This window comes from Crotalus tigris, unplaced genomic scaffold, assembly GCF_016545835.1.
Source record: "Crotalus tigris isolate CLP2741 ecotype Arizona unplaced genomic scaffold, ASM1654583v1 scf7180000017765.3138416, whole genome shotgun sequence".
NCBI lineage: Eukaryota > Metazoa > Chordata > Lepidosauria > Squamata > Viperidae > Crotalus > Crotalus tigris.
In genome coordinates this window covers 1,062,151-1,086,474 of record NW_024096620.1, presented here as the reverse complement: position 1 = coordinate 1,086,474, position 24,324 = coordinate 1,062,151, and the positions used below count along the sequence as shown (strand labels likewise).

Genomic DNA, 24,324 nt, shown 5'->3' with positions numbered 1-24,324 from the left:
TTTGTGCTGAGTCCATTAGGGACTTACCTCTTTAGAAATAAGACATAAAGTCTTCAGTTCAACTTCTAACTAGGTTATATGCAATTTTCTTGACAACTGCTTTGATTTGTCATTGCCTTCTCCTGGATGTTTTGTATTCCTTAATAGAAATTGTCTCAACTTGTCTACTTTATTCCTCCATGGTGCAATCAGAAGGAATTCTTCTGTCTTCAATCTTTCCACTTGGGCAGGATCCTCACTACTGATTATAGCATCGCTGTCATTCAACATTATGCCAGAATAACAAGGATAAGCCACATCAACATGGTTGGATGATATTAAAAAGTGCTGTTCATCATTAGTGGTTATCTTGATTCTCTAATGCAGGGGTGTCAAACTGCTGGCCCACAGGCTGGTTTCATCATACCGAAGCCACACCCAACCCATTGCCAGCAACACAAAAAGAGTTGCAGTACGTCGTGTCAAATCATGTGATGTGGTGAGTTTGACACCCATGCTCTAATGTTTGCATCTCTGAACTCAGTACCAAAGCAGCCTTATGTTGATTTTAGTGATACCTGTTCTTAAGTGGGTTTTTTATTTTGAACCATAGTGCTAGAGTTTTGAGATGTATAAAATCTGGAATGGTTTGTCAAACATTATCAGCTGATCTGTTGTTGTTGTCATCAGAAATGTATTTGTGGAATGTTATATTCTGGTGACTATTTCTCTTCCAATGTTTGCTCCTCCTAGTAGCTCTATGTTCCCAGAATTCCTTATGTATTCATCATTTCTTGACCTACAAACTTTCAATACCAACTTTTTTCCACATTTCCAGCAAGGAAGAGACAAGTAGACCATCTTTATTTTATCTGGGGGAAAAGTGAAAGTGTTTTTGTAGTATTCTACTTTAGCAGCTCTTTGCAAGAGGTAACATCCCTAGTTTTTCCTAATGCAATTTCATGAAAATAACGAGGGATGCAGATTTAGATTTTTATTGTTTATTTGTCCATTTTAGTCATTGCTAGCTTCAGCTATTGCTTCCCACCTGAACTTAGAAAGATGGTTGTCCAGGGAAAAGTCAGTTTCAGTTGCCCCACTGCCAAATCTAGCCAGTTACACAATCATAATAGCAAAGTTTGCCTTCCTCCACCTCTGATCCCTTTTGATCAGATCAAACCTGCCACATGTTTCCTGATTTCACATTGTTTTGAGAGATGTCCAGATGGAGAGGGGCAAAGAAAATCCTCTACAAAAACCAAGCCTTCCCCATTTCTGCTGCAACACAGCAGTTGGGGAGGTTCCCCTACTTGGTGCCTCTTTAAAAGTGGACTACAGCAAAGGCAGAAAAACCAGTCACTTTGTCTCTTAGTGAATGGCACAATCACAAATGAAGATAAAAGCTTTTGGATATGATATAGACACAACACAGGCTTGGAGTTGCAAATGTAGGCAAAAAGCTTTAAATTGCCAATGTTTGGACCTAGTTCTGGATGGACGATGGATAGCACTTTAACTCAATATGCCAACCGATAACATTCCTTTAATATCACCAAAATATTACTGTAACAATATAAAACAGGTCCTCATATCTTTCTCTAACAGATGCTATAAGTTGTTAGTCTTCCATCCAAGTATTAATTGGGCCTAATCCCATTTAGCTTCCAAATGCAAGGCTTCATTAACCTTCTCAAACACAAATAAATATAGCCTTTTCCCTTTAATAAACAGGGAGATTATATCGTGCTTTATTATGCATACTGGACATCGATAAAGTGACCTACTTTGCTATAGTTAGTTTATGATTTAGGGTGAGGCAGAAGCTCAGAAATGTTGCTAATGGGATAATCCCTAATTTGGGTCATTATTGTTTCACATATCCCACCAAGTCTATGTCATCTAATATGAAGGAAGAGGCAAGTTCATGAAACTAAGAGTCCAAAATGAATCAGTTGTCTTTTCAAAGCAGAAAAATAGATTCTGCTTTTCTCTCACTGGAACAAACCTTAGCTCTCTGGAAACTGGGTTCAAAAGACAAGCAGGATAATGGCTATCGAAAGAAGAGACGACTGGCAGAGTTTCAGCCATGATCGATGGTAAACCTGGCACTGAAGGTCCCTTTGCTAAAGAAGGCTTGAATTACTTACCTGCTGGCTTAGAACAATTTGTAAAATGGAGCCTGCCTACAAGGAACAAGAACTACAAGAAACCACAAGGAACAATGTGAACTCCTTGAAAATGGGGCTTCTTATTTACATTTGTGCAAAGGGTCAGCTTTAACTACAAGCACAAAGCAATTATTTTCTCTGATACCCTAGTTCAGGAGTATCAAACTGCAGGGCCCGTGGGCTGGTTGCATCATACAGCAATGCAAACAAAGTCACAATATGTCACTACACATCACATGACGTGGCGAGTTTGACACCTGTGTCCTAGTTCTATAACTCCAAGACTGAACCCTCTATAGGTGGGAGTAGAAAAGACATTTTCCTAACAGGGGGAATATAATGCAGGTCTAAGGCATTGGGGGCTCTCCAGATGTTGCTGAAAGACAAATTCTCTCAGCTCCAGAGGACCCAGTTGAGGATGCAGGTGACAGGACTTATCCCCCAGTAAATACATGGAGGAATACAGGTCTCCCAAATCAGATATAAGGAGATAAAAATACTGTGCAGATCTATGATTAGATTGCATGCAAATGATTGTATCATCTAGAACCCATTTATAACCCCTGGCTGACTAAGTGGGTGGGGAATGTCCCAAACTTTCATATGTTACAAGCAAACTTACAAAAATTACCCTAAAAACACTACAATTCCCTTGGATAGAAAACAAGCAATTTATCTATTTGCTATCTAAAAGGATGGATCAATAAGGAAGTGATATTTAGGTAGTGAGCTGCCAATATGTAATGTTCACATATGATACATATAATAGATGCACAAAATACTTGATAATACTTTAAAGTTACTAGAAATTGCAGCAAGGTAATTTCTAAAAGACCTGGGTCCCAGGTTCAGTCAATGCCTTTAACAGGCATTGGCCGTATTAATATATTTTCAGCCTCCTTTCCCTGTCTACCTGCCAGCAAAAAAGGAAAGGAATGAAATGAGTATATAGTCAAATATTCTAATAAAAAAACCCTTTATTAATATAAACCAGTACACAATTGACCTGACTCACACCTAATTGTGGGCTTTGACAAGGGTTATGAAAGATCACTCATTTGGATTTAGCATTGTATGTGAATCAGTTTGTTCAACAAACCATGGCTAAAAAAATTTTGTATAAACATTATATATGAATGTTGTTTTAAAAGGGGTGAGAGGTCTAGTTTAGTCCAACTAAAATCTTTGGGTTGAATAGGCCTGACTGCAAGCAAGACTTTTGTCAAACTGGGATGTAGATCGCTTATTATTGGTAACATTTTAATTAGGCTGGTTAGAAACGATGTGATGAGTATATTTAGATTTTTCTCACACCTGCATTCACATTCTGACACACAAATTCCACTTCCTTTCCCAGGGTGGTTTGATAATGCCTCTCCATGGATCACTTGCAGTATAATTAATTCTCACGTTTGTTTTCTGGTCTGCTGAGATCTACAGTGGGTGGGAGGGGTGAGGAAAGCAACTGTTCTGAGAAAATGAAAACTTGCTTTGGAGCCAGAGTTTTGCCTAGTGTGGTCAGATAATGAGAATTTTCTTCTGTGTAAAGGAAGAAGGGAGGAGGGGGGAATGAAGGAAGCAGAACACTGGAGAAGAGCCTACACACACACATCCCACCAACACCAGTTCGCCCTGGCTAATCAAGCAAACTTTTAATTGATTTGTGAAAACTTTCCCAATAAAAGTAAAAATTTTGTCTTTCTTTTTCCACCGTTTATTACTGTTACATTTGGAGGTTTAATAAAATGCTTTTTAAAAAAAGGAAATAATTGTCTTTTGCTCGGCTGAGAAAACAATGAGTTCACAACTCCCTCGACAGAAGCAAAAAAGGAAAAGGAAAGGAGGTCGTGGAGCAGCTAGGCCAGGCAAAACAAGGAAGGGAAGAGCCTGCGTGCTGCTTTTTCGGACGATGTGTTCCTCATCTTCCCACTGGTCCAGAAATGCACAGCAACGGGGCTGGATTCCTTGCCCGCCGGTAGAAGTTGGCTGCCGAGGCTAAAAAACTGGTGGAAGGCGTCAACTTGGTCGACCAGAGCCTGGAAGATGCCGGCAGAGGAGCTCGAGGGAGGATGAAAAAATTGGCAACCGCAGGCTATTACTCGCCTCAGCCAGGGCTGGGAACGATGGGAGATGTAGTGCGGCTTGTCTCTGAAAGGCCGGGTGAGGCTGACAAACAGACGGACCGAAAGATTTGCATTCCAGCTCAAATTCTGCCTTGAACTGCAGGTGAGCGCTTGAAATGGGAGGCGGGCAGCGCAACCCTTGCAACTAATTCCTCGTAGGTAAACTTCAGAGTTATCTTGAAGAGAGTCCAAGATTCCCTCTCCTCTTCTTCTTTCTCCTGTATGCAAAACTAAAGCGAATTGCGGACACGCAGCTCTACACTGGAGCACCTGATTCCGAGGCCACCAAGGCCGGAAGTCAAAATAAACGGAGATGGGGTGGCGACGCAACGCCTAGCGATAAAACAGAGGAGGGGGAGATTGCCCGCAATCATGGGTCAATCGGCTTACTTCAAATTTCAATTTGCGCCAAGTTTTCTACTTTACGAGATTGTAATGAATTCGGAACCGAAGGAAATCACTGTGGGTAATGCAGGTGATGGTGCTTTTAGTTGATTGGTGGGTTCCTTCTGTATCCCTATTTTTAATTAAAGAAATAGCTCGGGCCGGGTAGCAACGTAACCGGCGTTTGGTGCGCGGCATCAAGACGGATTTCAAGGCCTTTAGAACAATGCTCAACCTGACTGAGCAAAATCAGAGTTTCGGCAAACCCGGAGACTAAGTAAAGCACGAGCGAGGAGCGAGCTTCGTTTTGCGCCCAGGGAAGAGAGGCACTGCGTGAATGAAGAGGATTTGCGTCCCATCTCCCGAATTCCACGCCCTTGTTTCAAGCATGACTTCTTCCTGGCACCCAAACAGGAGCCACTTCAAAGTCGGGCGATGGATCGCGTCACGTGAGTCCCGCGAGGTTCCAGCGACCACTGATCAAGTATGGAAGCAGTTTGCTCGGACTGGGTCCCAGAGGTCGAAAACCGCGAGACCCCCCCCCCCAAAAAAAAATGTTGCTGTTCCTTGGCGTTTCCGACAGAAGCAGTGCAAACCGAGTGTGGACGAAAGAGTAACCTCCTGGAAGGACAACGTCCTCTCAGAAGCACCAGGAGCGGAGAGAGCCATAAACGCCCCTTCTGGGCCTTGCAGTGTCCGAACTTCCGCGGAGTTGTTGCACCGTTAACTTCTTTCTTGATCCGGTTCCGGGAAGCTGCCTCGAGCAGAACCGGAAAGGATGAATTGAAAAGGTTCGTTTGACCAACATACTACCAAAGGATTCTGTTGTGTCAGCCACATTCGCCGCGCCTTGTTATAGTTAAAGTCAAGGGTCTCAATCTCCACACTTGGTCGGAATAGACACGTCAAAATCAGCAGGGCTGGGGTTAAGCAGAACTAAGTTGAATCCAGTTCCCTTCAAAGGGCCCGTATCTCTTGGCTTTGCTTCTTTTTGCTAAGGAAGAGCCTGAATTAGCCTTGCCTAATAGCCACCCTGGCTGAGTAAAGTTGCAGTTCAACAGGTCTAGTGTTCAGGAGTTGGGGACTGGTGTAACTCACCTCACACTAACCAACCCATGACCAGGCCCAGTCAAGGAGTCTGTTTTCTCTCCCTCTTTCTATCCCTCTCCCTCTCACACATTCTTCTGATACAGGGTTGCTACTTTAAAACCAGAAAGGCTGCGCAGCAGCACACATTGACTTCATCTGAACCGAGGATCCGGTTTAAATTATGCGACAAATCTGAACATGAGACAGTGGCAGGATTTCTGCGGATCCTGCCCTTCTGCCTTCGATTATTCGGCCCAAAGGGCCACAGGGGAAAGCTGGGGGCGGGGGCGGGGAAGCCTCTATCAGCAGCTCCTCTTTCTCTCCGCTCACCACTTCCTTCACACTAGGAGTCGGGAAAGTACTTGACGCCTCCCAGTCTGTTCCCGTTTCTATCCAGAAAGCGGGGAAGGGGAGGGGCAGAATCGGGGAGGGGGCGAAGTGCTTGCTTTCTTCCCTTTTTTCGAGGAATAGCAGCTTTGAACTTTCCTTTAGGAGAGCTTTCCTTCATACGGAGGAGCTAATCTCTGTGCCTTCCCCCTCGTCTGATGTTCAAGAGATGGCCATTTGACTTCCTGACAGCACAGCGAGAGTAAACGGGCTACCTTTGGTAGAAGGAAGGAAGGAAGGACGGAAGGAAGGAAGGAAGGAGGAAGGGAGGGAGGGAGGAGGGAGGGAGGGAAGGAAGGAGGAGGAGGGAGGGAGGAGGGAGGGAGGGAGGGAGGGAGGGAGGGAAGGAAGGAAGGAAGGAAGGAAGGAATTTCCTAGCAGATTCTTTTTTTTCTAGATCCAACTGTTGACAAAGTCAGCATAAATATAGTGGCTAACAATGAAAGCAGACACCTTCATTTCACTTCCATTTATTTTGAAAAAGTTTCTTGAACTGCTCTGAACTTAGAAAGACTATTCCAGTCTATGCAGGATCGTTAGACATTGTCCCTTCTTGACAATATCTTATCCATTCCATACACTGTATATAAATCATAACCTCCAGGTACCTACTTCTAAACCAGAAGACTATGCACTCTAGACTTATCTTAGGCATGAAAGCCAGTTGAGTGACAAACTCTCCTTCAAAATAAGAAATAGTGTCCAAATGTTATCTACTTTGAATCAGAATGGCAAGAAAAGAAAATGCAAGGAAGCTGTAACTTAGATATATTATAAATCCAGTTTTTCATGCATAGTTAGGGTTCATATCAAGCATATGGACTCATACTAAGACGAGGCAAGAAAAGCACTTTGATATAAATGAATATTTTCAGCTTTTGGGGCTCAGTTTAATCCACCTTTGAACTCTCTTTCTCTGTAGTGTTTCCTTCTCCATCCATTCAGTATGTTCATTGGTCAACATGGCTAGGGAAGGGAACTGTAGCCCTAACATATCTGGATAGAACCAGATTGTGGATAGCTAATTGCAATGAGTTATTTGCTTTCTGAGAAAAAAACAACTTCATTTTGAAGACACACAGAATTTCAAAAATTATTTTCTCTTCTCATTCGTTTTGGCAGTAAGAAGAGCCTAGGGAGGCAGCCACAGAAGTCCAAAAGGTTCCCTTGAAACAAAGGATATCCTAAAAATGAATATGGGGGAAACTCCAGGTGCAAATTTATACCTGGCTATACCACAGAGCCTCCGCACCTAAGATATAGGTGGCTTATTAAAACAGTTCCACTAACTTCTCCTTGCAGCATTTTCGACTATGATAACTGGCAGTCAACTTTACAAATGAACAAATTTATGGTGGTATAAAGTACCATGAAAATTAGTCTAGGAGGGTTAAAAAGAAAAAAAGAACCGAACCTAGGAATAGCTGTTCTCCACTGAAGCATCAGCTCTAATATTAATATTTAAAGAATAACACAAAGGCGATGATAAAATGCATATCCATTAAAACGCAATCTGGCTGCGATATGTCAATGTGTTCCAGTTAATTTCGAAAATAACTTTCCAGTATCGCTGGATCCCTACAACTTCTTCACCTAAAGCCTCCAGAGATGATGGGCAGGGGTGGCAATAGCTACAGCCACCCCTTCCTCCGGAGGGCGCCAAGGTGGCGAAAGGAAGAGTAAAGCTGGTCGAACTGGTTTTTCTGCCAAATTCGCACCTACCAGTTTTATTCATTAATTAAAACACTTTTTAATGAGACACGTTTCTGGGCAACCACGGAGGTGCATTTAGGTACTTTGGAAGCTATCCTGATTGAGTTGTACCAACTCCGCATGAATATCACCAGAATGGTGCTCTTGTCTGCGGGTAAGGAGTCAGCAAAATTCTTGGGGTTAAGACCAAGGAGCGGAGGAGGCTTCTGTTTCTGGACTCTGCACGCTGGATTCTGTGTCGAAGAGGGCTGCGTTGGAGTGGCAGAGAGAGATTACCCTCCTTTGTTCTAGCAAAAAAGGGTTGGAGGAGATGAGCTTCTAAAGAAAGATGGGCTCGTTCATCGGTATCCATGGAGTCATTAAATGGTGTGCTGATGGCCAGTAGTTGCCACGCCGATTTTCATCAAAAGCGGAAATGTTTGGGAATCACCACATTATAGACTGGGAAGTTCATATACACCTGAAATCCACCTTTCTAGGGCTGCCAGTATTTTCCCCCCTTCATTCTATTGTCTCGCTCAGATTAGAGCCGAAGTGTGTGATCTCAGCAAGAAGAGGAAATAGAGGCGTCAGCGTAGGTCTGCGCGCATCTAGTAAGGGCATCGGAACCAATAAAACTCGCAGCTGGAGCCCCATGCTCCTTGCCCTCTTCCATCGGAGCTGAGGACCCTGTTTGCAAAGGCTAAAAGACTAAGGAAATGAGACGGTGGAGGTGTAAAAGGAAGAGATACTCCTTGGATGGAGCACGCACAACAATCTCTTTAGTAAAAAGGGTTCAAACCCGCTGAACAGTACATGTGCCTCATGTTGTATGCTTCATATGAAGCATGTATTTGGTTCCCTCCCTCGCCAGCGACTGGGCAACTTTTGTTTGAAGCTCAAGGTGTTGGTGGTGGCTTCCTGGGTGGGAAATTCTCTGCAATCCCAGTAATCAAATTCTGCCAGATTCCTACTAAAGTCTTAGATTTCTAGATGAATGATTTCCAACTTGTTTTATTCTGCCTCTGACTGTTTGAAACACAAAGAAGTGACCTATGGTGATCTGTCCACAATACAAGATTCACAGTTCTAACTCAACAAGGCCCTGGTTTGCAACTGTAGGTAGAAGGCTGCCTCTTCCGTTTTAATTACCTTAATTCTAAAGGAATTTTTTTAAGGAGGATGGAGTAAATTGAGGCCATTGCTATGAAATTAAAAAGATAATCATGTTCATAGAGAGGAATATAGATTGGTGGCAAAGATAAGAAGCAAAATTTAAATTGAAAACTAAACCAGATTTTCTCTCCAAGTATGGGAGTAATTTTGCAACATTATTAAAATAGAAGTTGTATGCATAGATGCACTAGTTTGATACTCACCTCACCCAAATAGGAAGGCATTAAATTTGTGATGGAATGGTGCTTTGTGTTCAATCCTAGTCATTTCAGGCACTGCCCTCCCCCCATCCAGCACCTTGCAATTTTTTAGACAAAAGGTTTTGGACTCTAGGCTTAGGATCCTCTTGTCAGGCATTCATGTTATACAGGAGAGTACATAAGCATCCTTTCCCCCCTCAATTGTAAAGTATTTGGAGGAAGGGTTATGAATTGGTTAACCTTATGTTCCAAGTTAGTGAAAGTAACCAAGTTTTTCTTGCTTGTGTCAAAGTTGCTTGCCATATTCCTAATCATAAAAGAACTTATTTCCAACTTTTAAAGTCTTGGACTCTACAAAGGCAAAGCAGATTTCTTTAAATAAAATTTACAGTAGTAGACTGTAGATTCTTGATAGTTACATAGGAACATACATGTTACAGTTGTCATTGATATAACAATACAACTTGGGTTATTGTGTTCAGTTCTTTCCAGTTCTTTCCTCAAAAATCACCACAAATTCTCAAACTTGAGAGGCCTCTTCAAATTAGATGATTATTTTGATCATCTGATCAAATCTGAAATCATTAAATTTTCTAAAAATGGGCACCTTATTCATTCAGATTCAAATACTTTTTACCATAATCAGCCTTGCAGATGAGTTCATCTTAGCAAATAAACCTCCTACTCAGACCTTTTCTTGCATTATTGAAGGTGACTGAACTAAAATTACTGAAAGGCCAAAGTCACTGTGCAAGAGAGGGAAAAAAGAAAGATTTGGAATATTGGCTTTGTAGTTTACATCTTACTATTTCACCTTGTTAAATTAAGTTCTTAAATAATAACTATGCTTAAAAAAGCAAACCCTCACAAACTGAAATGAAGGTTCGTATAGTTCCATGAGACACCCTCTCATAAACACACAGAACTTCCTGGTGCAAAGGAATTAACAGCCTTTGAAAGGAATTAACAAAGTCCTGAATGGGATTTTTATTTTCATAAGGAATGTATGGTTGTACTTGGAAATCACTAAAATTAACTTTCATGCATTTAATTTTCAATAGAATTCCATGCTTCAAAGGAAACTTCTGGGCTGAGGATACGGTAAGGTAAGAAAAAAACCCGACTCTCTTCACCTGAAAACATTCTTTGCACAACTCACTTGTGCTTTATAGCAACTTTCAGCTATCACTGTAATGATTTAGTGATAAGGAAGAAAGGCTTTATACCACCACAAGGGTGGTGGGATACCTTGTAAAGACACTACAAATCATGGAGTACAAATAGCTACAAGACCACCACTAGCCTCACTCCAAATCCATCCCTTTACATGTATTAGCTATGAAAGCACAAAAATGAAGGAAGGGTGAAACAGCATTTCTTCTAAAGGCAGAGAAATGGAAAGAGATGACCTTAGGGAAAATGGGATTTCTCCACTCCCTTCATCTCACCTATTCATATCAAAGTATGGAGCCTTCCATTTTAAGAGGAATGAAAAGAGCTTCACCTCCATAGAAACTCCATTGAAGTTTATTTCTAGATAGGCCTCAGTGGGAAAAGGCCCTTTGTAGGAAGAAGACTGCATGGACAGAACGTCCAGACCGAGGGGGGGGGGTGCCCCGATGGTTTGTAAGGGAAATGAAGAGGATCAGCTCAGAGCTTGAATCAGTGGAAGAGAAGGGACGAGGGGGAAGACAAAACTGAACCCAATAACTGGACTTTTCCAACTTAAGAGTCATTAAGCCCAGCCAACAAAGAGCCCCAATCAGATGGATTTGGCTAATTAAACTGGTGGAAATTGGCAGTATAATACTTTTGGGTTTCAACTGGGTTTGATGCTAAAAAGGAGGGGGGTCCAAAAATAGCTCAGCAAATGATAGAATCAGGGTCTATTTTATACTTAAATTTAGAAAATAAAAGTTCAGTCTGGAACAGACAAATTTTGGTCTGATCTGTGGCAGCTCAGATCTGTGGTCTGTCACCCTATATAACTGTTAAGAAAAAAAAGTGAAGCAATAATTACTCTAATCTCACTATAAAACCTGTTCTCTGATAGGCATTAATGAGTTTTTCTTTGTGCTATCTTTGCAGGAACAAGATCTATAAATTAAATGGGAGACTTATTTATTATATGAGCAGGTATACAAGCTTTCTAAATACACAAAACTGTTTGTTCACTTCAGTGAATCTTATGGAACTAGCAGACTGCCATGTGTTTACAGCAAAAATAATTTGGACCTTTAATTGAAATCAGGCTGTGGATAATACGTGGGGACATGCACAAAGAAATGGGAGAGATAAAACAACGGCAGTTTTTAAATGTATGTGGAAATAGGCATAAATAAATAAATAACAGAAATTATACATTTCATATAAATTCCAAATGGCAAATAGTTCCCACAGGGTTTCATGGAAGAGAAGAAGAACACAAGGAGGGGAAAGGAAGAAAAAGAGGAGGAGGGCGAGGAAGCAGAAGGATTTAATGGCAAACTAATTTCGCCAGCTTCTGGCTCTGGCAGTTCTCATAGTGTGACGCTCTCCCACCAACCTCGCCATATACATTATTTTCCCTATTTATTTCCGTGGAAGCTCCCTTGTCAATACGCGTTTCTCAATACCCAATTCCTGATTTTAAAGCGATGTCTAATTCCTCGGAATGGAATGCCACCGAATTCGGTAATATTTACTCCCAGGTAAGAGGACGTAGGAAACGGTCCTCAAAATGCCAGAAGCGGCGTTAAAAGCCGGAAAAGGAGCGAGACCGACCTGTTCCTTAAGCAGTCGCCGGTTTGGCTCCGCACGGGCTTTCTTATGCAAAGCGTGGAGAATGCAGCGGTTGCCAGCACCTGCATAGCCCCGCTGTCCTGATCTTGTTAACAAACAGCTTCAGGGTATAAAGCAATAAACCTGCCAAATCTACCTGTACGCTAGTTACACGCTAGAAATAAAACATCTTAGGAGACATCTCCTGGAGACACCGTACTTCATGCCTCTCCCTTCAAACACGCTGCAACCCGCCCCCCTTCTATACTTTCACGCTTTTCCCAGCTATATAAGTAGGCGCATTTTTAAAAGTTGTTGTAGATTTTTAAAGGTACGGGTCGAGTTACCCCCTTCTCCGTGTGAGAGTGGAGCTCTTGTTAAAGGAGGCGAGGACAAGGCAAGGCACTCGGGAGCTGCATTCAGAGTTATTGAACCGACCCCAGAAGCTCGAGGAGTTAAACGGCGAGAAAGAAAAGCAGTGGGGTGAAGGGGGGGGAGGAAGCCTCCATATACTCTGAGAAAGACACACCGCGTTGATTGTCCCGCGGACAAAATGCCCTGCAACCGAATCAGGAGAATTCTTTGCCAGCCACAGTTCACACCAACCCGTTTACACAACGCAAAGTGCAAAAAAGTAAAGCTCTTTTAGAGCTTGTTTTTAAGGCTTGTGATGGTCAGCAAGATGTAGGTAAGACCAGAAAAAAGAACGAGAGGGAAGAAAAGGGGGAGCTTTACTTTAGAACGCGGTATCTTAAATCGGGAGGGGGGATTAATCTCTCTACAAAGTGGTAGCGTGCATTTTCTTGGTCTGAATAGTTCTCCTCCTCCTCCTCCTCTTCCTCCTCCTCCTCTCCGTTTTTCAGAAATATTCTATACCTCTTTCCTTCAGCCTTCGGTGTTCTCTGACTTTTTCCAATGCTCCATTTTCCTACCTGGCTTGTCTGTAAACCGCCAAAGATCCTAATTCTTTTAGCCTTAGTGGACGCCAGATTAAAACAAAGCCAAACAGGAGAACAAAATAACTCCGGGGAACGGCTGACTTGCCCCGAAAGAGACCGCCAGAGATCCAGTGCAGATTCGGGTTCCTAGCGCGTGTCTTTCCCCAGTCCATCTTTGAGAGAGATGTGGCAATACCACCTGGCTGTTCAGCTATAAATCTCCTTGCAAATAATAAATGGATTAATAATAACAAGGTATGAAGTTCTTTTTATAGAAAAAATGGGAGAGAATTGAAACTAAATGCGGCAGTTAGACAACCATTTTGATAAGAGGATAATTGAGGCGACACTGGTGTATAATTAGAGGATAATTTATGCTATATCCACTTTTATTTCACCTCCCAAAATAAACCCAGTCCATAATCATTACAGGCAAATTGTTCTGAATTTTATAGCTGCAATTTGAACAAAGTAGTGCAGTTAATCATGGGAGATTTTCCCCCTCTTTTTTGTGTGTGTATTCCTGATTAGAAGTCTAATTGCCTCCTTTCGGAAAGTAAAAATAACTGCGAAGTGACTCTATTTTTATCATTAACAATGTTGACAATAAAATAAAATCAACTGGAATTGTAATCGAAAGGCAAACTTAGGGCGAAGGCACTTTTCCTCGGGTAGTTTATATTGCAATCAAGATTTGCCAAACCACTAACCGCATGTCTCATTTGCATATATTTGAAAGTATTACAGGAGCTTCTGTTTTCAATAGGGGGAAAATGCATTACTGGCAGACCTCTAAGGATTCGCCTTCGGATCAGGATGCTTAAATATAAACGCTATTGTGTAGATGAAGGAGAATTCTCCAATATTTGAGATCCTTTTTATTGAACGCTTTCCCTGACGACTTGTTCTGGAAATGCTCTACTTTACGTTATCAGCTTTGTACAAAATTGGGGCTACCACAGTGCAATGGCCACATTAATCGCATAAGGGTGATTGTGCTTTGATTCTGGAAAGGACATGTTACGCTATTGCGGGTTGTAATGCACACGCTTAAGGTGAGGTATAATGGAATGGCAGAGCGATGCCTCAGTATGGAAGTCTACCTGTACACAGATAGGCGTACACATGGAAGGGCAAATCGTGGTATATTTACTGAATAGGCACCTGATTTTCCAGGCGAGAGTGCTGTTTGAAAGCGTAGCTTTGTTGCTGTGGTGGTGCGGTGAAACAGCCACACACGCGCGCGCACGCACGCGCAGACATATACGGACACGCGCGCGCGTAAGCATACAAAAACACAGAGAGAGAGAGAGAGAGAGAGAGAGAGAGAGAGAGACAGATAAACAAGACTATTGGTTGGTTGGCTGGCTAGTTGGCTGGCTGCTTCTAGCTGGCTCTAAGCTTTGAAGTTGTGCAGAAGGTGGGCTGGCGCAGACGCCAGTAGAAGTGCCCGGGCTTGGTGACGTCAGGGGTTGAGTGACCAATGAGGAGCCGCTGCCCTTTGGAGACAAACCATTCGACTTGGGCGTTTATTTATTTATTTATTTGGAGGGTGTGTGCGCTCGAGCGCGCGCACGTTGTATTCCGTTTCCCCTCCTTCATTTTCTTGTCTGAAGCCTATAAGCTGAAGCTCAACTTTAACAGAATAAATCTACCTTTAAAAAGAAGAAAAGAAATGCCTTAAACTCCATCAGCTTTAAGCAGACACCCGGGTTCATGAGCGTAAAAACAGACCCCCCCAAACCGGAAAAGAACAAGGGCGAAAGAGGGAAGAGAGAAGGGGGAAAACCCCCAAGTTGCTGGCTAGAAGGCAAGAGAAGAGAGGGGGGAGGCCCAGGAAAGAGGACTTGGCAGCGCGTCCCTCTCTTCCTGCCCCCTCCTTCCTTGGTTCCCTTCCTCTCCCTCTCCTTCTCTCTCTCCCTCCCCAGCGCCTCGCGCACGCCTCCCCTCCGCCCCTCCCTCAGTTAACAAGGCCCCTCTCCCCCTATTGCTCTCGCACGCTCTCTTCTTTCTCCCACCTCAACTCCCCCCCCCCCAAGATACACACACTCGCCAAAAGGGGGGGAGAAGGGGAAAAAAGGAGGGAAAGGGGGGGAAATATAGCGAGCGAGCCCCGGCGCTAATTCCCGCCCGGCGCAGGCTAATAGGCTCCCTCGAAGGTGGCGGGAGCGCAAGGGGGCGCCGAGCCGGGCAGAGGCGCTCGTCTCTGGCTGCCCAACTTGGATGATGACCATGACTACGATGGCTGACGGGCTGGAAGCGCAGGACTCGTCCAAATCTGCTTTCATGGAGTTCGGGCAGCAGCCGCCGCCACCGCCGCCGGCGCCTCAGCAGCCTCCCCAACCGCCGCCGCCGCCGCCTCCTCCAGTGGCACAGGCGCCCGGCGGCTCCTCACATTCAGCGCAGCAGCAGCAGCAGCAGCAGCAGCAGCAGCAGACCTCGCCGGCGGCAGCCATGGCGGGCGCCCACTACCCGCTCCATTGCCTGCACTCGGCGGCGCCGGCCTCGCATTCGCACCCGCACCACCAGCACCCGCACCCGCACCACCACCACCACCACCATCACCACCACGCCGCGCCTTACCCGGCCGGGCCGGCCGGCGCCAACTCCTATAGTCACCGTTCGCTTGCCGCGGCTGCCGCCGCGGCCGCCGCCGCCTACCCTTATGTGAGCCACTCGCAGCACAGCCCTTACCTCCAGACCTACCACGGCGGCGGCGGCGGCGGGAACGGCGGCGGGAACGGCAGCGGCGGCGGCGCGGGCAGCCAGACGCGGCCGGACGACGCAGGTGGGTGACCCAGACGCTCGCGCGGATCCTAGCAAAGGCCCTCCGCGCCTCCGCCGTCTGCCCGATGTGGTTGGCCTTCCTTCCTTCCTTCCTTCCTTCCTTCCTTCCTTCCTTCCTTCCTTCCTTCCTTCCTTCCTTCCTTCCTTCCCTTTGTCCCTTTTTCCTTCCTTTCTTCTTTCTGTCTGTTCCTCCCTCTTTCTGGTTCTCCGATTCCTTCCTTCAGCTTTCTTCTGGCCTGTAATGCGTTTTCTTCTGGCTACCCTCTTTTGCACTCTGTCTGGCCGCTTACTTTTCACCCGTCTCCCCCTCCGCTTCGTTCCGAGGCAGTTTCCTGGCAAGTGACCACTCAGGCAATGCACAGGACCTGGCTTCTAATTCCACCGTTAGTGGACGAAGATGCCCGGCTCCCCGCACCCTCTTTCGGGCTGCAGATCTCTTTGAAATGATATTTTCTCTGCCCGATACGGAGCCTGTTTCTCAGGGAAAGGAGTCTCAAGCAGTTCAGTGGAACTTACTCTACTCTTAAGTAAGTGTGCTTGCCATTTGCAGCTCCCCCTCCCACTATCCTGACTTCTTTTCTTGCACCAACACGACCCGAATCGGCAGCTCCGAGACGTTCTTTAGATCCACACGAGTGGTATAAGAGAACCGGAATTCCGGTGTTCTTGAGAATGTTCAAGTATTTGGGGTTTTTTTCCCCTGTGGGTTCGACAAGCATTGCCATGACTTGAATGCTCTCAAATGGACTGTGGAGTGCAATTGTATTCCTACAGACCATTCTCTAGAACCAGACTGACCCTCCGCAGTTCAGAATTGTAACTTGTTTGTTTGGGTTTTCATTATTATTTTTTAAAATGAATGTTTGTTTAGCCCATGGATGCCCTTTCGGTGCGGCGGCCTGTACGGCAGAATTATTTTAAAGAGAGCAATTGGCCCCTTGCTCTCTCCTACAACGATGGGCACAAAAGTGACAGGCTCTTTATGAAAAGGAATTCCTCCTCAGCCAAAGGCAGATGGGCCACAACAGTTCCAGGAAGGAAGGAAGGAAGGAAGGAAGGAAGGAAGGAAGGAAGGAAGGAAGGAAGGAAGGAAGGAAGGAAGGGGAAGGTAGGTAGGTAGGTAGGTAGATAGGAAGGAAGGAAGGGAGGAAGGTAGGTAGGTAGGTAGGTAGGTAGGTAGGAAGGAAGGAAGGAAGGAAGGAAGGAAGGAAGGAAGGAAGGAAGGAAAAGGAAGGTAGGAAGGAAGGAAGGAAGGAAGGAAGGAAGGAAGGAAGGAAGGAAGGAAGGAAGGAAGATTACAGAGCATAGGACACAAATGACTTCAGCGTCCTCTTAGGTGCTTGTAGCAGAGGGAGGATGTGTCCTGAGCCTTGTAAAACTTTGTAAAATTTCAAATTATATATGAATTTTTATCCATCTGTCTAATCAGCTAATCTCTAATAAATATTTTAACACACCAATAAGTGACTAAATCAGCAATAGTGTCAACATGAAAAGGTTTTTTTCCTATATTTGACTGTGGTTATCTGTCTGTCCAAACAGTTATTGCAATTTCTCTGCATTTATTCACTGAGAGAGAAATAAATTAACTTGCATTTGTATAAAATGAGGATAACCATATGAAAGGAAATGTTCGAATAATATGTGTTTATTTCTATTAATTAAAAAAAAGATGTGATTTAGAGGCTATTTAGACAACCATAGTAATTATAAACTAATATAAAATGGGTGTTTCATTAAAATTATTTTCCTGTTGCAGTTTTTGAATGAAGATTTCTGGATTGTTCCCACAAGTAGCAGTATTTATTTACTTGAGGGGAAAAAATCTCCATGCATCATTAATTAATACGTTTTTGCCTGCAGAAATGTAAGGAAAGTCAGTAGGGTCATTTTGCAGGTAAAACTGAATCCACCACTAAAAAGGGCATTGATGATCTGCTTGCCTTATTTACCTGCCCTCCCCCTAATGCTTCTAGAGTTTTAGCAATGATATTGGGGCAGTTTTATCATTAGATAAACTCCCAACATGAACAACACCCTAAGTTAGGCATGAGGTTTTTAGCTGCCCCTCTTCCTTTCCAATGCACTTTCCGTTTTGATTGCAGATCAACAAAAAACCACAGTGATTGAAAATGGGGAGATTCGTTTTAATGGGAAAGGGAAAAAGATCCGGAAACCTCGAACCATTTACTCAAGTCTGCAGCTGCAGGCATTAAACCACCGCTTCCAGCAGACCCAATACCTGGCACTTCCAGAGAGAGCAGAGCTGGCGGCTTCATTAGGACTTACTCAGACACAGGTAATTCCTAGGAAAGATCAGGCCCAGGCAATCTTTAGGAGAGGAGATCAGGACTGACATGCTGGTGTAGTAGCAATGAGATATATATATTTTTTAAAATGTATAATTTCCTTGGACCAAGAATAAAAACTGGAGAGCAGTGGATCACCTAAACATAATCTAAAGTGTATTGATAAGCTATCAGTTATCTGTATAGAGATATTTGGAAATCTAGATCTAGTTCATCTCGCTCTCTACTTTTCCTTTGTCTCTGGTCAAGGCAAACAATGTGTTTAGAAAAAGGCATATCTGCCAACTCAGAATATGGGTGTTTATCTATTTTATTATAGCCAAAATATCAACTATAAAAGAATCATTCATATATATATATATATATATATATATATATATATATATATATATATGAGAAGTATTAGATGTAGGAAGAATAGAACAGTCTCTCCATCCTAGTTTGATATAGTAGAAAGCTACTAGCTATGCTAAAGAACCTCTGGGCCCAAATAAAACACACCTACTTTAGTGATATTCAATAGTAAATTATCCTGGATGAGTAACTAGAATCCAGTGGGTGCCCTTAGGCTAAATGTACAAAAGGTGGTGATAAAGGCTGAGGATCAAAGGGAAGCGTGTACAAAATTAGAACAAGTTAAGCTACAGTTAAATGTGGTTGATGTGTTCTTGGTTTCTCTGCAAATTTAAGCCTGAATGACACGTGGAGTTTTATTGACTTGGAAGAGACAAATACAGCAATTAATTGTATTCCTGGATAGCAAGATTTTTTTTTTTTTTAAGTTTTGGTGGCATTTGCATTTTGGGCAGGAGGGTGGGAGAATCAACCATATATGTGCTTAGGGTTTGTAGTTAAAAATGTAAGTAAAACAGAGAATAAATACAGAGAATTGAGATTCCATGTCTTAAGGTAATAGGCATAAACTTTGTGACCAGGGAAAACAGGAACTTGTATTCTGTCTTTCAGGCTGAAATGTACTAGAAAATTAATATTATAGAGAAAAGAGGAAAATTCTCAGTTTTAACCCTGGGAGTTCGTCCAACAGCTACCCCATTTGAATGACACACACTTTGCGATTGTCCATGTATTATATTCTTCTTTTAAAGTCTCTCTAACTTTTTTAGTTCCTCCCTTATCCCATATCTTAGATTTTTTTAAACAGCGCTCAAATCAAGCCAGCGATCTCCACTTAAACTTCAAATCAGCTCATTTTTCTAGCCCTTTCCTGCTGACCACCAAAGGACCTGCTGCACAGGGGCTGTTTTTGATTCTCCTTTTTTATAAGCCAAGCTGGATTTCCAACTATACTGACATATTTGTGATTTAAGCCAATTTAGGCCCCCTGAAGCCAGTCAGCTGCCAGAGTCATTTTAGAGCCTGATCTTAAAAGCTCTTTCAAGTCCAAGTGGCACCCCCTTCGTAAGCAGATTTATTCAGGAGTAGATCCAGCTGACCAGTGAAACCGCTGAGTATGTGTTTCTAGGACTGCACACTCATCCCACTGTAAGTGAAGAACCAGCTGCACCAGTCCAGGTGAAAAAGTCTGCTAAGGGCAGTTCCAGGTGCTGGAGGATGGGGATTTGAGATGGGAAGCCACTACAATATGAATCAAGATTGTAGATAATCACTTTTGTTGACTACAACAACAACAACCAAAAAAACCTTGAGCTTTCTATCCCTTCTTCTCTTATTCAAAATGAGTGTTGCATGTTTTTAATTATGCAGCATAGTATACTGATGAATATCAAAGCTGTGCACGTCTATAGCTTATGTACCTACGTAGATGCTTTGAATGGATGCATAACAAAATAAGCAAACAGAATAAGTGCACTGCTATGGTCTCATAGAAGAAAAAGGCCCTTAAAAATAAACGCAGTAAAATAAAATGTAATACTCAGTTACCTAAGGCTCCTTTGTTGCAGGTAACTGCAGTGATGAGAATGAAGGGAAGGGTGGGGAGGGGTGAGGGGGGGGGAGGGGAAGGTATTGGACTTTATAATTCAGGGTAGCTGAGCTCTATTGCTCCAAATATAAAGAAGGGAGGGGAGAAAGGAAATTTCAAAGAGATTTTTCTTTGTTCTCTTCCCTCCCCTGGCTGCTCTTAAACTGCTGTTTTATAGGCATTTCGATGACTTTTGCCTTTTGGTTGCAGGTGAAAATTTGGTTCCAGAATAAGCGTTCCAAGTTTAAGAAACTGCTCAAGCAAGGCAGCAACCCTCACGAGACTGACCCCCTGCCCGGCTCAGCTACCCTGTCACCACGGTCTCCAGGTCTCCCTCCAGTCTGGGACGTTTCAGCCTCTGCCAAAGGAGTCAACATGCCTCCCAACAGCTACATGCCTGGCTATTCTCACTGGTACTCTTCCCCACATCAAGACACTATGCAGAGACCACAAATGATGTGAACGGTCCAAGAACAACTGCTGGGCTTGGCCAGCTCGTGGGTCTTGGGGTGAATTGGGAGCGCGTGGCAACGAAGACGGACTCTTCTGCCTTCCCCTCGCCTTTAACCTCAGTAATTGATCTTGAGCAGAGAGAAACCATTTGCGTTGCACCCACGTCAGATGCTCTCTTTGGGATATTTTGTTGGGGATTCAAAGGCACCAAGCCTCATTGGGAGTACAAGTCAGAGCAAAAAAAAAAAAACAAAAACAAAAAAAAAAACAATTGCAGCCTTTCCCAACTAGTCCACCGCGCAGCAACTTAAAAAAAGATCCTGTGGAATGAAAAAAGCTAACAAAGCTACTCTAGTTTTATTCACCAAACCCAGATTAACAAAACAAAATGGACAGCGGAAAGATTTTTTTTCTTCTTTAGAAAGAAGGAACTGCCATCCAGGGAAGAAGATGCGGGGGTGAGGAGAGGGGGAAAAAAACTGGTTTAATAAGAATATTTTATACCTCCCCCATACCCACACCCACACATCGGCACAATCGTGAATCTTGATCGGAACTCATAGTCTTTTCTTTCCCAATCTCTCTGGGGGGGCCCACAAACACCTTTTCACCCACCTATAATCAATAAGCCACTCTAAACGAATTAAAGCACCTGAAAATGACCAGAAGGTCCCTTGCGCATGCCCCATTGCAACCAACTAGAGCTCTGCATTTGCGCCACCTTTATTTATTTTAAGGGGGCTTCCAGAAGGGATTCTTTCCAATGGATTTCATGGGGAGGGGAGGAGAGGAAGGGAGGAAGAATCTGGGAAAGTGACAAACATTTTCCCTGTCCAAAGGCTAAAATTCCGACCACTATCCTCTCCCCATAAACTTTGAGTTGTTTTTCAGCTGCCGACAGTCACGATGTACATACTGTTGAATTTTAGTTGTATATATATCTTTGTATGTTTTGTCTCCTTTCATATATAGAGTAAAAAGCCACAAAATGTGCAAGAGTCCTGCTTTAGTTCTTTGTCTTTCGGCTTCCCACCCTCCCGATTATTCAGGTAGTCAAAGATTACAACCTGTCACACACACGCGCGCACACACACAAACACACACACACTCCCGTTTCCGAAGCATATCAAGAAGGATTCTTTATGACTCCTTCTACTGGAGCTTTACTCTTCCGGAGTAGCCTATCCAAGGCTGCAGCTTCTCAGTCCACATCCTAGGCGGCCTGGCTTAGCTGGAGTTCTCCAGAGTAGGAAAGTTTTGCATACCTCCCCAGGACCACAACAGCACCAGAAGAACCCAGTCTAAGGGACGAGGAGGTCTCTTTGGAAGTCTTCCCCCCCCCCAGCAGGTGCCGGCCAGTGGCAAGGCAGATACACACACGCCCACCCACGCACAGATCAGTCATAAAATCTCTCTTTAGGGACTGCCCGATCTTCCTTATCTGCCCACTCCAAGATTATTTCCTATAGGAAGCCTGTTTGAATCCATCAAGGGTGGATTTAAGGTGTTACCAGCCTCCCAATCCAGATTATCTTTCAGGAGAGCCTTGGGTTGGAGTGAATTGTTTCCCAGTAAGCCACCTAGGATCGCATGCATTTGTCGATATTAGGGCTACCCGTCTCAGGATTTTTGCTAATTCTACCTTGTCCCCCCCCCTTCTGCCCCCACCCAAATTCGCACCCAAGGTCTCCTGCTTTCATGAGCAGAGGGGTGGCCTTGTGGCCGGTCGTTCCTCGAGCAGGCAACTATAGCTGCCTCCGGTTCCTCGGGTCTGGCAGAGCGCTCCTGGCTTCTCCAGGCTAGGGCTGCCGCGAATGATATCCTTGCAAGGTGGTGCCAAAGCGAGAAACCATCCATCATGAAAAGCCCCTTTCGTCACACAAGCAGGATGCCCCATACTGAGAGAATTAATGGCTAGAGCCCTGGGCATCCTTCAAATTATGAACCTTGAAACCACTGAGCTATTTATCAGAAGTCAATGGAGATTCTCGGAGTGCTGAATATAATGACAGCTACATACAGTTGTGCAAAAGGACAGTCACTATAATTAGACACAAAAGCCAAGACTACTTACCAATATACCAGCGCCGGTTTTTTGTTGAGTAACTTCCACGCTCAGTCAGTCTTCAGAATGGCTTAAAACCGATCAAGTCTTGTCATTTTCTACCATTCGCATTGTTACATTTGGAGGGGGGAAATGTTTTTCTTTTCTTTTTTTTCTCCCCCTCCCCATGCCTACTGTGAAACTTTGGGTTCAGCTCTCCCCAGGATCAATTGTGAACAAAGCCCCCAGCTGCAGTGCCATCCAATTTGAAGCAGACATTGGGGACAATTTAAGGTTTTTATCCATAAGAAGGTTTTTTTCCCCCATTCTCTTAAATGCAGCCATAATTAGAGTAATTTTTCATGTAGCCCGCTGATTACAGCGTTTTTACCGTCAAAGATAATTACCTGTAATTTTCTTCCACTTTTAATACTAAAAAGCCATCTTTATTTAGATTCAGGAACAGGAAAGGCGAAACAAAAGAGGGAAATTATTCTGTTATTCATACACAAATTGCAGAGACATAGGACCTAAAATTGAAAATTAACCAAAATTATAATGCTGGGAAGAATGGAAGAGAATTCTGAGGTACAGCTGGTTGTGGGGTTCACTGACTGGTTCTGATTTGTATTAGGGGGCAAAAGCTATGGAGCATTTAAATCAAGGGTATCCAGGCCTGTCATAGATGAGTCAGTTATCCCTCCGTCCCCCAAGTTTTCCTGATGAAGAATAATCTTGAAACCGGATGAGCCACAGGGAAAACGGGGAAGCAAAGCCAAGGAAGAGTAAGTACGCTGCCTCTGCGATGGGTAGGCCTCAGCACTAAATAAATATAACTTATGGGATCAAAGTGTGATGCAAGACGCAAATCTCATGGCAGTGAAATTAGGAAATCATTCCCTGCAAAGAATTATAGTGCTTTGCACCTTGGCCTTTCACCAGTTTCATGCAATGTTGTTGGTTTCTTTCACCTCAACTGATTTCTGGTTGATCCATCCAACCACGAGTAAATCCCCCCTTTCACACACACCCCAGCCCTACCACACGCCACTCCACTGTCAAAAGCAGCCCATTTTTGCCCCATTGGGGCAGAAATAAAGGAAAAAGATGTGCACCTTTCCTCTGCCTCTGCTCCCCACCCGGCTAAATCTCTTTAGAAGCGGGGAGTGGACAATAGAATTTGCTTCTCTTATAATAAAAGGGATGTTAGGTCAGCAGGAGCGGATACAAGACATTCTGCAATGGGCCTTTGACAGCAAGAGTTTAGTGAGGTTCAGATTCTACCCACCAAGCGGATTTCCAGACTGCCACTCCGGGAGAGAGAGAGAGAAAGAGATGGAGGGAGGGAGGGAGGGAGGGAGGGAGGGAGGGAGAGAGAGAGAGAGAGAGAGCGGGATCCATTAAAGGGACATCCGCAGGCAGAGTAGGGCAAACGCGAATAGAACATAAGACTTTTCAAGAACAGATTTTGTCTTGCTGTCCATCAGCAGCTTCTTTATATCCCACTCTGGCCTCTTCCCTATTCGCTGAAGCCTCTCTCACTTGAATCCAGAATTCTTCTGAATAGGGAAGAACTTCGTGAAGAAGGTTCAGTGAGAGACTTTTGCCGCTTGAGAGCGGCGGCGGGGGGAGGGGGAGAGAAATTGGGTCTTCCATTGAAACCGAAGGCAAAATGCCTTGGAGAATCCGGGTCGCTCTTGCATATGAATTGTTCCTCAAAAGCATTCAATAAATCTCTTCTGAAATCGGGGATAGGGAGAGCGGGAGAGAAAGATGAGCCAGGACTACTGAATTTGTCCAAGCCAGATTCACCGACCACAAAACAAAACAACAACAACAACAAAAACTCCTGCAATCTGTTGTTTTAGCAACCCGATTGTCTGCCACCTGGCC

General features: G+C 43.9%; 1 protein-coding gene across 1 annotated transcript; it reads left to right on the top strand.

Moving 5' to 3' along the window:
* Positions 1-14,370: 14,370 nt before the first annotated feature.
* DLX6 (distal-less homeobox 6) lies at positions 14,371-21,380 on the top strand. Its single transcript, XM_039341456.1, has 3 exons — positions 14,371-15,684; positions 17,789-17,982; positions 20,145-21,380. The coding sequence occupies exons 1-3, from the start codon at positions 15,120-15,122 to the stop codon at positions 20,394-20,396; spliced, it is 1,011 nt and encodes a 336-aa protein (XP_039197390.1). The 5' UTR covers positions 14,371-15,119; the 3' UTR covers positions 20,397-21,380.
* Positions 21,381-24,324: the final 2,944 nt, after the last annotated feature.